A 14,634-nucleotide genomic window follows, 5' to 3' on the forward strand; every position below is an offset into this window, starting at 1 on the left:
TTTATTTTATTTTTTCAAAAATGAAAAAGGCCCTGTGCAAAAGTTTGGGAATCCTGTCAGTTAGTACTTAGTCCACGGGCAACTATAACAGCTTGTAGACGCTTCCTGTAGTTTTTCAATTCTCGCTTTTGGAATGTTTCCCCATTCTTCCTGGCAGAACACCTCTAACTCAGAAATATTCTTCGGCCTCCTTGTATGTTCCTTCATCTGTCTCTCCTAGAGGTACTTCATGGTTGATTTCGATGTATGGGATCATTGTCTTGCTGGAATATTCAACCTCTCTTCAACTTCAATGTCTGGACTGACCGTTGAACATTAGCATCTAGAATTTCTTGATATTTGGTGGAATTCTTCATTCCACTCGCACAATATTTCCTGTGCACCCTGCTGCCACAAAGCATAATCCACCTCCATGCATCACAGTTTTCAAGGTGTTCTTCAAGGCTTCATTTTGTCTTCCAGACCTTGCCTTGACTTCAACTGTTCCATTTATCTTCCATTTTCTAATAATGTTTCTGATTGAGAGAGTTTTGTAGCCTTCTTCTTCTTGGTGGAAACCATCTTCATTCTGAAATCCTTAGAAGAACCCATGGTTGTTAACACCAGACAGAACAGCCACTGCAGTTGGATAAGCCATGGAGTTACTTCAGAATAAAAAGTTCAGCCCTGGAATTATACTCACCTGACTCATTGAAGCCTTAATGAGTAAATCACCTGGGTCTGGGCTTTAGTAAAAAGTAACAAAGAATAATCCAAAAGGGTTCCCAAACTTGACCTTTTTTATAATTTATAAACAGTAAAAAATCTAAGTAAAAAGCAATCTTGCTTAAAAATTTGCAGAAAGGTCTCATGTTTCAATACCATTTATAGAGTTCAAGTTTGCTTTCAATCACATTCAGATTAATTGTCAGACATTTAAACCAGTGAGGCCCAAAATATTGCACCCACTGAATGTATTTCATACACACTATTTCTACCATATTCTACATATACACTAGCCTGGGATATGGGATATCACTGATCTGTTACTGCTCAAATGTCAACACAGACCACATTCTTTTGTGAGAAGTATCAGGCAATGAGCAAAAATTATAATGGTACAGGTGGGGTATTGTGTTCTACTGAGTTTTAATGATTGGGCTGTGAGCATAATTACCAAGCGTTTTGTCATAAATTATTCAGCCAAACATAAATAAATGCATCAGTAATGTGGTACTGTCCTCTTCTTGTGCTCTCAGTTCAATATTGAAATTTGAGGACTTACACTGCCCTCTGGTGGATATTATGTGTCCCTACATCTGACAAGGCTCAGTAAAGAAATGTCTGACTCCTTTGCTAGGAACCGGAACGCTTTCTTTGAGCTGGTCAGCAACGGGGAATACAACTGGAATGTGAAGACCCACAGAGATATGTGCAGGTAAATTCCAGTGCTGTCCAAATCGCGTCGGCATTTCCCATGACTCCTTCTCTTGCACTATGTCAGCCTTAATATAAATCCATTCTATTATTAATCATATCAGCAGAAATGATTAAAGTCACAGCTTGCCTTTAAAGGTGTCACTTATAGTGGGTCGGGGGTGTTTATGTGTCATCTCTCCATACTACAGGTCAATGTTGATGACTGCATGTGACCTTGGAGCTGTAACGAAACCCTGGGAAATATCCAGAAAGGCAAGTCTGACATGAAATAAAAACATTTTTTTTATGCGGGGGAGGGCCCATCTGTTCAGTGCTATAGCCAATGAAACTTTACACTTTCATTGTTGCTTTCTATGTGTTAGGTGGCAGAGCTGGTGACCAGCGAGTTCTTTGACCAGGGAGACCGAGAGCGGTCTGAGCTGAAGCTCACCCCTTCTGTGAGTTGTGGCTCCTTGTCTCGTCTCCCACCTCATCTTACACATCTTCTCTCCCAACACTCACACTTCTACCATCCGAAAAGAAAGTTTTTCACAAAGTTCTTGCATTTTCTTTTCTTCACATAATGTTCTCTGGCAGAAAATGGGGTTGTTTAACAGGAGTGGAGACAACGGTCTTTCGGTAGCTTTCTCGTGCTGGTGAGAAGGGCCGAGGGCAGTGCCAGTCTGTGCCCGGCGCTCTACCAGAAGACCAGACCGCAAGGCGGCTCTGACCCGTAACCGCACGGTCCACCCTCTCCCTGTGCACAAGTCTATTCAATTACCCACAAAACACTAACTTCTCCTTTGGCCGCTGGCAGTCCTATCTGCCCAAGCCAGATACAATGTGATTATTTAGACTGCCTTGGAAGGTCTGTCCTTTAGGCTATAGATAACAGGAACTCAATACAATTTCATTTAATCTTGTTTTGCGCCTGTTCCTTCGGCAAATTGCATAGCGTAACCCCATAACGAGGCGATTAAGCCATCTACTCGTGTGTTTTTTTCCAGCGTTGAAGTCAAACTTGAGTCAGAACGATATTTTTTCCCATTCGCCAGTCATTTTTTCCCATTTCGCGGCAGGATAATCAAAGTAAGAAAATAAAATGCGGGACGAAGGTGGGCGTCCCGGCGGTGGCTTTGAAGACCAAACAGCTTTCAGAACTCTCAGAACAAGGTGCGTCGTCTGGGATAGCGCGCACCCAACCGACTGTTTGCAGCCCCATCGCCGTGCCGGTGGCCTCGGGTTTCTGAGGCTGCACGTCAAACTCATTACCTACCGGCATGTAGGCGTTATGAATTATGCATTCATAATCCAAACCCATAGCCCAGCAACTATCTCTGAAGCGCAGCCTTTCTGAAGTGTCACAAGTTCCACAGTGCAAGAGACAAAGACAGAATGAGGAATAAGAGGAAGCTAATTACTGGTTTGTCTTCAAGGCAAAGGCTATATCCCCCTTGCAAAGGCAGTTCCCCACTCCCCTCCACACCCACTCCTTTGAGAAACTAAAAATGTTCAGGCAGTAGGTCCAAAAATCCCCTGAGGATGAAGCACTGTATCATGGCATTTTCTCCCATGTGTCGTTGAAGTGTGTTCCTCCCACCAGGGGAAGGCGCTTTACACAGTGCATAGGTGTAATGAAAGGTGTTTCTGTTCCAGGCTATCTTTGATCGGAATCGGAAAGACGAGCTCCCTGGCCTGCAGCTGGAGTGGATTGATGGGATATGCGCCCCTCTCTACGAGGTACGGACTTGAGCTCTGAGGTCACGCACTACACTCCTGTCAGTGTGGGAGTGCGGGAGATACTTTTCTACGCTTTACTAAGCTTTTCAGGTGTATTCAAACCTATTAAATACTCTCAAAAAGTGCAAACCCTGCCTTCTGGTCCTGTTGGTTTCATCAGGCAAGATCAGTCAAGCACAGAATCACACCATGAATTTAGTTTTTTTAAGGGAAAAAATGTTTAACCCTATTTTTGGAAGCTTGGGGGGAAGCTCAATATATCAATCATAAAATGTGTCACCCCCCACCCCCCCAACCAGATATTAGTTTGTTGCCTCAAAGTGATAGAAATTAACTATGGAGCTTGTAAGTAGAAGTGTGTGTTTGTGTGTATATGTGTGTGTGTGTATGGAGTGTGTGTGTTTGTGTGGCCGGTCTTTGAGGGGTATTATTTGGGTCAATATTTCTCCTTTCGCTCAATCTGATTTCCTACTCTGTGTGGAACCTCAGGAAGCAGTTGCTTGTGGTGGTGAAATAGAGTTGGCGTCACATTTTCAGCACTTGGCTTTTGGTGTGCTTTTGCATCCTGGTACCCCGCATCTACCCTTATTGTCACTCATAACTCTCCAGTGGACTGTTGCATCCAAGCGCAAGTGCTCTTCTCTTCTCCACCTCATACTCGACAGCAATTGTGGAGCTAGGACGACCTCTCTTGCACTCAAGAGTTCCACTTTTGCAAAGGCCTTCAGCGATATAAGATTTGAAGGTCACAATGACTGCCTCCAGGAAGTGGAACACTAGACGGTGGTACCATTTTTTTGATCTGATTTTGTTTCTGTACAGAGCGATGAGTGAGTCAAGCAGATCCACCCTGCCCAGATTCCTATTATATTCTTTCACCACAGCAGGGCAGGGGACTTGCATTACCTTTTTCTTTCCATCTCACCTCTCAACCTCAGTGACTGGATGTGTTCCAGTGTAATCGCTTAGAAGGGTCACTGAGCGGTTATCAAACCACTTCACTACATGTAAGTTTCTCCAACCATAGCAATCTTCTCTTGAAAAGATCCGCTTCCAGTTTTCTTCAGCTCTTCTTCACCTATCATGTTGCCTTTTAGTCCGCAGACAGTGCCAGTACAGTGAATCCCGTGCTGAGTCAGCTCGAGGGGCAGTCAAAGAAGAGCACCTTTGTGGTGGTTAAGGTACATGACTGGGACCCGCAAGGTTGGTGGTAGCCACAATAAGATCTGCACAGCTGTTGGGCCCTTGAGCAAGGCCGTTAACCCCACATTGCTCCAGGAGGGATTGTCCTCTGCTTAGTCTAATCAACTGTGAGTCACTTTGGATAAAAGCGTCATCTAAATAACGTGTAACGTTATATGGGGTATGGGGTTATGGGGTAGCTTATAGTTCTTGTGCTTGGGTACAGGCTGGGGCAGGCGGCGAACAATATTGCCACTTGCACCAACATCTGCTACCCCAGGGGATTGTACAGCTCTCCATGTGTATATTTCAAAGTTGTGTGGGACACAATCAGAGCTAGCCGAGAGGAGTAGCTTGTAGGTTTTGATGGCAGGTACTACTTCAGTATATTTCTTCCCTTGACTGGGACCATCCATTCGTCTACAGCCAGCTTTTATCTATAAATATGAAAAACCTGTGAGAAACATCTCATTTTAGAACCTGAGGTACAGGGAGTGAAAGTTAGGCACCTGTATGGGAAAGTGCCGCCAGAATCATCCACAAAGAAATCTGAAATAAAAATGGTTGTATATTTTACATTACATTTACAGAGGGTCAAAATAAGTCCACACAACACATGCAACACAGGACACCTGAAAACAGCATTATGTTTATTGCATTGCATTTAATCCCACCAAAATAGAAAATGTAAAAAATCATACAGTATCAAGGTGAAAAAAGGGTTAACTGGTCTTTAAGAGATGTCAAACACTGAATGGGGTCAAATTGATCCCAGACATAATAGGAGGGTTAAGGACATTCCAACCCCTTAAATGTTCATTCTAGGAGCTAGAAGTAGAATTTAGGAACTCCAAATCATGCCTTTGTGAAGGAACATCTCCCCATTTGCCATGCATCTACCCTGTTTCTAACTGAGGTGGTTTCGAAGTGATGTTCGAAGGAGCAAGGATATTCCATTGGCCTAATTCACATCTTTCCCTGTCTTCACTTCTTTTTCTAGTCTCGTTTTCTAGCCTTTCCCGATGGGTGGAGTTAGGAGTAGAAAGAGGAGCCAAGGAAAGTAACAAGAAAAATAAGCGATTGGAATGAGCCCAGTGTCTTTCCTCCAGGAGAATCCACCTCCTCCAATACTGCCTCCCTCGCCAGCTGGTGGGATCAGCCACATAGCGGAGAGGTGACAGGACTGCAGGCAGCCGGGAACCCGAATACATCAAATATTTCACACGCTCGCTCACGTCAGAGGAAGTGTTAGCGGCGCCGCTTTTCACAATCGAAAACCCCTCAGCGTATCCGAGCTCTTCTGTAAAATCCCGACCTTTCTAAATTCGGAGATTGCAGCCTTTCACGCCTCTTCGTCTGGAGTGACGTCCTGCCAAGTAAGTGCGCCATTCGAACCGAGCCGATTCATGCCGGGAGGATGTGCCGATTCGTTCAATTAGGTTAGGAGAATGGCGCGTCCACGAGCTGAGCGGCTCGGACTGAATGCGGCCTGATATCCTAATCTTCACACACAGCACAATGCCATGAATGGGCTGAATGAGGCAAGGTGCGGGCAGCATCAAAGGAGAGCCCTGAAAAGCCAATGAAAAGGAAGAACGTTAGCTTCCCTGCGAAAGGGTAGGCCGTGACGTCAGTCCTCACCTGCCCGCGACAGGCAAATGGACACGCATTGAACTCCAGAAGAGTCCGACATTGCATCGTGATTGCACGTTAATAATAGGGGATATTTCAGAAGGAAATGAATATCTATTCGGACAAGCTATGAAAATCCCATAGTCCGTCCATGTCCACACTTTGTAAAGAGCAATGATAAAATACGTTTTAAATGGATAGAAAAGCCTGTGGCATAAGAGAGAATTATAGCTGCAGAGTGAGAGCCTAGTCTTAAAATTATTTTCTTATGTAAAAGCAAAAACAGACTTTCTTTGCAAACCTAAAATTCACACGTTCACTCTGAAACTCCACTGGTCACGGTAATTATCACAGGAAACTGTCACTACTATTTCTTTTGCTGTAAGTCGACGGTGAAATGGTGGTAGACATTTTCACAGAAATTAAAACTGCTATATTCCACTCATTGTTTTGAGGAAAGATGATAGATGACTGCCCTGTGATCTGAGGCTGGGCTCATAGTGCTCATGTTTAGAAAACATCCGTTTCTACGCCTTCGCTACAGTGGCAATTAAAGTAAAACAGGCGGGGGTGGTTTGGGGGGGGGGGGGGGGCAGAGCAAGTTCAGAGAATGGTGGGTAATGTACGTGGGAGGAAGAGGATCCTACATCATCAGTCACGTTCTCCAAGCAGCTCAATGCTGAGCTGAATATTAATCCACAGTTATGCAACCGCCTGTCTTCAAAGGACCCCCCCCCCCAACACCCTCCCTCTCCAATTTTTCTTCACCGCCCTTCCACCAACCCCGGTAGCACCTATGTCTGAGTGCTGATGAAAGCTGATGTGCAGAGACGTGCCAGAGGGGACTCAGGCCAACATTTTGAAGAACTGTGGACAGATCACACCTATTCAAAAAAAGGGTAGCGCTACCCCACCAGGGAGGGCCGTGGTAACTTCCTTGAATCATCCATGTTAAAGACAAGCTGAAAAAATTTTTTTTCTCTATTTAGTCAATTCTTCATAACCACACAAACACGTCTTAAATGATATATTCTGAAATAGTAATTAAAAAAGGAACGGCTGTATTTTCACACAGAAGTTTTTTCCATTCACTTCCTGGAAAATGATATTTTCAAGTATCCAATTTCTGTCCATGTTCTGTTCGGCAAGTATTCTTCCCCCCAGAGCCGTAGGCAACAGCTCTGCTTCCCCTCCTCATCTAGTGTCAGACAAATCGACTCCCCGTCCTCCAAAAATTCCCTCAGAGAGATCCATTTCACTTGTGTATATGTCATATCACGGAAGCTAGTGCTGCTCTAACTTCAGCTTGCTTTAACCTCATTCTTGGCGCACTAATGCTGGGCTGGGATCGTCTCCTGGGGCTAGAACCTCCCACTTGGTGCCTGTAGCGTCACCCATTGACTATCCACGGGTTCGTGAAAAGCAATTTTAAACTGCAGAAATTACGTTTCCGCTACGTTTTCGGGCGCTACGGAAACAGGAAGCCCTTATATGTGCATGAAGTCCGCTGAATGCGGCTCCTCCAGTAAGCGTGTGAGATAGAGTGACTTAGTGGTGATGCAACCTGTGCCTGATTTGTCCCACATTAGATTTGGTGGTGTGACGCAGGCACAATGGAATTTTTTATCAAATCTAAAAATATAAAAGTCAAAATGATGTTCCTCTTATTTTTAATGAGCTGAGGGAGCGAGGATGTCCCATAAAGAACAGTGTCTCCTACAGGCTGGAGTCTGTAACAGCTCCTTGAGCCTCTACTGCTGTAAGTCTTCAGTATTTGGGAAGCATTTTCTTGCTTCCTTTGGAACTTCCAGGCTTGTATCAGTGGGAGTACACCAGGAAGTTGGCTCTGGCTCTGAAAGGTCCGTTTTTATATGAAAAAAGGTTACAAATGGAAGGGAAAGCTTTACGTTATTATTTGTGACACGTGTGATAGATTTTTTTCAGATGAGATGTGTTTGAACAGCTGTCCATACTGTATGTGCTACAGGACTTTAAGGATTAAATTGTAGGAGATCGTGCAAAGTGAATTTCAGTACGTCTTTTCAGGGATTTTTGGAGCCCACATGAGAGCGAAAATAAGCTGTTAAATTTATGAACTGCCTTCCAAACGAAAAAGGTAACACGTTTTTACCCTTGACTGATCTATCGCAGATCTGAAATGTAAAGTACTTACTCCTGGAAAAGAAGGCACATATTTTTCAGGCACACTGCTGGTGTATCAGCTTGCCTATGAACTGTAACATAGACGCTACTCCAGCCATAAAATAGTGCTTACTGTGATCTGGGAGAGTAATTTAAAACAATACAGGAAAGGTTTTCCCAAGAGGCACAGTTCATGTGGCTTTGTCTCTTCATAAGTAGAGCTTGAGTGATATTTACTACAGCCAGTGTTGGGACTTCTCTCTCTGCTGGATTACTGTGTCTGAGGCAAACGCTAGGCAGAGGGGGCTAATAGACCCAGAGCATATTAACCCTCCTGTTATGTTTGGGGTAAATTTGACCCCATTCAGTGTTTGACATCTCTTAAAAACCTTTTTTTCATCTTGATACTGTATGACTTTTTAAATGTTTTAAATTTTGGTGGGATTAAATAGGAAACGTGTAATCAACATAATGATTTGTTTTCAGTCCTGTACCAACTTTGCATGTGTTGTTGGGATTATTTTGACCCTCTGTAACTGTAGAAAATGTCAGAAAATATACAACTTTTTTTTATACAATTTTTATTTTTATCTCAGATTTATTGGTGGAGGATTGTGGTGCCAATTCCCCATACCAATGACAAACATTCACTTCCTGTACCTCAGGCTGTTAAATGAGATGTTTCTCACAGATGGGAGACAAGAAGAAGGCGACAGAATAAGTATCAAAATGTTAATTTTGCATTTATTTAAACTGGCGGGGTCAATTTGACCCCAAAAATAAAAATTCTGAACATAATAGGAGGGTTAAGTTCCAAAGATGTAATGCCAGGCAAAGAGAGGGAGCATTGGTGTGACCCATAATCTTTCTGTATGAGCGATTTCTTAAACAGCATATTAGGTCAAATGTACAATGGGAGCATTCACACTGTGCAAGGTCACAGCCAATAATATGGCCGAATGCATTTAAACTTCACTATGTCGGCCAGGCTATGAAATTGAGCCCTCTCGTTTGGATGCGAGAGGTGGACCAGCTCTAATGGAAATCTGGGCTCTCTGGAGCGAACGCGATGACATTCATAGTCTGCCACGGTCTGACCTATTGCAGCTCACACAAAGCCAAATGACCTTTAACCTTTAGCTTTTGTGTGGACTTGTGTGGAATCAGTAGTGCTGTGCTTACATTAGCCTTTAGCCTCGTTTACAGGCCTGCACAATTGGTCAGACATACATGTGAAAAATGGTGTATATAATGTTCCCTACATTGTCAACATCATGCAGGTTTTTTCTTTTCTGAGCTTTGTGCAGAGAAGAAATCAACTAACAGTTAGTCAATTTTACAAGGGAAGATGTTAAGGTTTGGAGTGAGGTTATGTCTTATCAGTTTGACAGCAATGTCATAACTAGTATTAGAAATGTTGCAGTCTTCAGTGTAGATACAGTTATTAACACAGGTTAAGAAAGACAAGTTGATATGGAAAAGATTGTAAGAATAAGTGGCAAAAGTGGTAACAAGCACACAACAGCTTTAGAAATATTGTGCCTGGTCTTCAGGTTTATGATGTCAGAGAGTCATGGGGGATAATTAACACCCCCATGGAAGTGTTCAGTGGTCCCAAAGGCCAGTCAAATAAGTGGTTTTCATACTCCATCCTGTGGATGTGCCCCAGTCTGGTGGACTGCCTTTCAGTGGACATTTTAATACTATGTACCCTCCTATGTACCCTCCTGAATGGCTCAACCATGATTTGGTATTATGAACAAAAAATAATAATAATTGGGGATGAAGCTATTAACAGGCTTGCATGCTACTATACCCAGAGCCTTCAGCCCTGTTTACCGCTCTCTTTTCTACTTTAATTTAACCAGTATATGCTCATTAAGATATCACTGGGTACACAAAGTGTGCTGTGTGAGATAAAAGCGTTCAATTTAAAATGACTTGCGCCTCATTTCAGATGTAGCAAAGCAGCTGCTCAGTGGAGAAGATAATTACGCTAGCCCTTTGTTCCTATGCCAAAGACTGAACCTTCAGCCGAGTCGTAAAGGAGAGATGGGCAGACGAACTAGAGGAACGCGGTTCAGCCGAAAGCCCTGGGGAGGTTTCTTCTCTCTCCTGATTGGGCCGTAGCCTTTCTGCGAGAGAAGAGTAGGTGTGTAGGTAGGCTCCTTCGTGACGTTTCCCGTTCCCCCTGCTGCCTGTAATCTCCCTGGAGTAAAGCGAGGGAGATTAAACTTCACGTCTTCCTCCGCATTTTGCGTTCGTGGTCAGATGTTTCTTCGTCACGCTCACCTGCCTCGCGCCATAAAAGCGAGGAGGAGGCGTGATTTGAGGGAGGCCACAGTTGCCGGTACCGAAGGCGATCCGAGGAGACGCACGCTTCCATAAAACGCAGACCGCGTGATGAGTCTCCATATTTTGATGCTCTTTCACTTTGTATTACTGAATGTTCCCAGACTGGTTTATGGGTATTGTGTATAAGTCCTCCTCGATGCACACACCGATGTATTTAATGTAAAACGCATTGCTATCTACAGTCTGATGCGCCCCCATAAAAATGTGTCAAGAGTAAATGAAATGGTTGTCTGCTGCTGTAATGACATGCGTTTCGGCGAGGCGCGGGGGCGATGTGCGTCGTCCTGTTTAAGTGCACAGGAGCAGGGTGGTATAATGAAGCCTATCCCGCTGTGAGCTGCTTTCGTCTCTGCAGGCGAACAGTGTCTTGGATGTTTTCATCAGATACGACAGACTGTAGGTTTTGCACCAGAGACAGCCTTTGTGTCTTTTTCTCCCGTCGCGGGAATCGCATCCTAATGAAGCAGCGCTAGTAAAAATGTGGGTTAATTAGGAGCCATTACAAAAGCAGTGGGTTGACATAACACTTAAAATGCAGCCAGTTTGAGTAACCACAAAAATACTTCTTTCTGAGACGATTTGTTACAGGATTTTTTAAAGAACATCACTGATTAAACTGGAGTAGGACAGACAATGCTAATTATGTCCCATGTTAAGTTTGTAATACTGTTTGTTGTCTTTCATCCTTAATGAAGTATGATTGCAGCAGTGTATACGTATTTTGAATATGCATGTACCCAAGATAAAATGGCCTTTCTTGTCATCTTACTGAAACTACAATCTCCCATAATGCATTTTGTTGTCTCTTACCAGGGCCATGTTCATCTTGTGATCCGTCTCAGAGTTTGTACTATCGAACTGTATTTTAATGTCATTGAGATGTATGATGGCATATTACTGTATGTCCAGGACAACTGTGCGCAATTAGAACACCCATTGAAATCCCTGTCTGGAATTGGAGTTATCATTCAGTTCATCCCCCTCTCCCCCAGATCAATTTTTTTTGTTTGTTTTCAGCTAGCACTGATATTTTATTATATTGCATATTTGCTTATTCTTCTCCTGTGTAGGATTTCCAATTTTGTTTAATCTGAAAATTACTACATACGTATTCGTTATTGCTGTGGATGGACACTACCCACAAGTAATGATTATTTTGCACTCGCTCTCTCGCTCTCTCTCTCTCTCTCTCTCGTAATCTATGTAATGTATGTATGTAATGATTTGAAGATGTTTCAATAATGAGGCATCAAAGTCTCTCTCTCTCTCTCTCTCTCTCTCTCTCTCTCTCTCTGTTGTATTCTATCTAATGTAATGTATGTATGTAGGCTTAATATATGGAATGAATTGACAATGATGTTTCAAAGTCTATCTCTTTCTCTTTCCCTCCCTCCCTCCAAGACTCTGGTAAAACTGAACCCGAAGCTGCAGCCAATGGTCGACCTGATCCAGGAGAACAGGGCGAAGTGGGAGGAGCTGAACAGGGTGCGGCAGCGTAGCCAGGAGTCGACCGTGCCCGCCAGCAACGGCACCGCAGACACCGGCAAAGCCGCAGAAAGCAACGGCGGGGCCCCCTGCTGTAGCGGCCCTCCTAAAAACACCAGCTAGCTGGAGCCAGCCCACGTGGGGCTGCCCGAGCAGCCCTTTAGCTTCCACTAACATGGCCTGCCATGGCACGCTGTGCAGCGTATGCAGGGTTTCTGTACTCTGCTCTTAGCTTTTGCTACCCGCGGTGGAAATTTTTCCCAGTGGGTCGCGTGTTTACACGGACGCCAAGGTTTTTGGGCGATATTGTGTTACTGTTATGCCCCCTCCACTCCCTGCCCCCACCCCCACCCATTGGGAGTGTGGGCTAGCAGCATTGGGTTAGTTTGCACACGGGCTTTGGGCATTTCGTTTTCAGGTGAAAATTAGAATTTCGGAGCTGGTATTTACAGGGAAAACAAAAACATGAAACAAACCCAGTCTCCTGGCTTTTTCCCAAAAAAAATACTTTGTTGTCTAGTTCAGTGGCTTTGTAAAAACAGGGCCACTTCACTGTAAGAGAAGAGGAGATGGTAAAGAGCAGCTAGGATCATAGGCCACTCGTCGTCCAAGCTAACTCCCCACAAGGGCAGGGCTGTAGTTACTGGAGTCTCCTCGTGTTGCTTTGAGTATCCGTCGCAGGAATGTTACAGGGACTCCTGTTAATTTTGTAATGTATATATCTATTTTTACACAAATGGAATATGCAAGTGCCATTTCATATCAGTTTGTGCTTTCTGGCGTTGGTTGTTGTCAGTGCTGTGGGGAGGTCAGGGGTTGTGGGGTGGACTTGTAACCGGGGGTTTCTTACGGTGCAAATCAAGAGCATAGCCCCCTTTGCCCTGTTTGCATGAAAAATTTCACCACACATTATTATACAGTAATAACATTCTTCACTGAACCAATGAGAGATAGCGTGTGGACATTAGCACGGTGTCCAAGGTTACATTCCCATTTTGAAATTAGCTTTTTTTTTCACTTCTGTATAAACCCTATTAAGAGAGAGCATCATAAAACAACACTCTCCGGTCTACGGTGTGACTGTGGGGTGGACTACCAGAAGCAACAGTACACTATCTCCCCCGGCCTGTAATGGCTAGGACTGTCCCATTTTCCCAAATTACTTCTGGCTCTTCCCACATGCAGCGATAACTCATTTTGGGTTCAGGGAGATTCCCTCTCGGTTGAGAATGGGGGATGCCAAGCATGATTATATTACTCCTGAATGGCGGCAGTTATTGAGGTGTAAATTACAGCGAGGCCTGCTGTCAGCGCAGATGCCGGAGGAATTTCAGCGGCCGTTAAGAGATCCGCCATTTCCTAACTCAGCGTTGCAGGCATGTTAATGCTATTCCCAAATGAGCTCGCTGCTGACGCTTAGCTGATTTTCAGGAAGAAAACAAGTAAAACATGTTTTAATTGATGCTAATTTTAGGAAGATTACAGTCAAAGGGATGAGGTCTGCAAGATTATTCACATCATTCACATCCACGTTCAGTTACAATGTATTTCCCTCTTTTTAAAAATCAGCCTTTTTGATTAGGCAATCTACTGTTATGACTCAACAGCATGAATATTGTATTTGTTTTTACATTTTGATCTAGTTTTCCTAATCATGTTGACAGCAGGAATTGGAAGTAATTAGATCCCTGTGATCGTCATGTGGCATGAATATTTGTGCTCTTTGGGGTCAAAATTAAAGGTGAATCACTACAAAAAAAGTATCTTAACAAGTGTTGATTTTGTAATGAGGCTTAAAAACATATTTTTTTCTCAAGTAAATATTCGCTTGTCTTAAGTTCCATTTTGCTTGACAAGTGAAATCTTCTTACCCCATTGGCAAATCCTGAAAAGAGTAAATTTGCCTCACCTCATAGGCAATATTCTTATTTAGCAAAAAAGTGATAGAAATAAGATTAGACTTAATATAGACTAAGATTATTTTTGGTTTTTGCAGTGATTGACCACCAGAAGATTTAGATTGCATGGGGTGTGCGGTTAAACCAACTACTGTTAAGCATAAAGCAAATACCAACAATGATCAGCACAGGTAAACTAAAACAGTCTGTTATCTGCAGATTCATGTCCATGAAAACATTCCTCAGTCAGTTTTACCTTGGAATGTAACTGCATGGGGTATATTAATGCATTGTAATGGATGGAGTATTAATGCAAAGTTATTGATTATGTTTTCTTGTTTTGTTCTTTCGCATTGTACGACTGTTGAGTCTGTACGTGTAATCATAATTCTTCTCGATGCCATGACTTACTGTAAGTGTTCCTTTTTTCACAGAGGTGAAACAATGGGTCTTTATAGGCATGTTATCTGGAATTTGTTGAATAAAATCTGTGCTTACAATTGTACCCAATGCCTGCATTTCTCAGACGTCATTGGTAAAATTATTATGCTTTCCCCTGTGTTATTGTGGTACAACACTGCCACCGTGTGGACCCAGACATTCATTGTTATCCTGTGTATCCTTTATCCTGTGTTTGGGCGCATTTCATCCTTTGTTCTGGAACCTGGATGCATTACAACTGAACAACTGCCTTGTTGCTTTGTATAATGCAAACAACTACATACTGTAATGATGCATTTACATAGTACACAATGATAGCTTATCATTGTGTGCAGCACATCAGCACACAAATCTTTATAAG

The 14,634-nt window shown here is 43.3% G+C and overlaps 1 protein-coding gene across 1 annotated transcript in view; it reads left to right on the forward strand.

Annotated features, from left to right (window-relative positions):
- The window catches only part of pde11a (phosphodiesterase 11a), a 103,103-nt gene extending 88,766 nt beyond the window's left edge, over positions 1-14,337 (forward strand). Inside the window, exons 16-20 of the mRNA XM_061235654.1 lie at positions 1,340-1,417; positions 1,608-1,671; positions 1,782-1,856; positions 3,055-3,138; positions 11,851-14,337. Of these exons, the coding sequence (XP_061091638.1) occupies positions 1,340-1,417; positions 1,608-1,671; positions 1,782-1,856; positions 3,055-3,138; positions 11,851-12,057 (508 nt within the window). The 3' untranslated portion in view covers positions 12,058-14,337. The remainder of the gene's footprint in view (positions 1-1,339; positions 1,418-1,607; positions 1,672-1,781; positions 1,857-3,054; positions 3,139-11,850) is intronic.
- The last annotated feature ends 297 nt before the right edge of the window (positions 14,338-14,634 follow it).

The sequence above is a fragment of the Conger conger genome, chromosome 3, assembly GCF_963514075.1.
Source record: "Conger conger chromosome 3, fConCon1.1, whole genome shotgun sequence".
NCBI classification, from domain to species: Eukaryota; Metazoa; Chordata; class Actinopteri; order Anguilliformes; family Congridae; genus Conger; species Conger conger.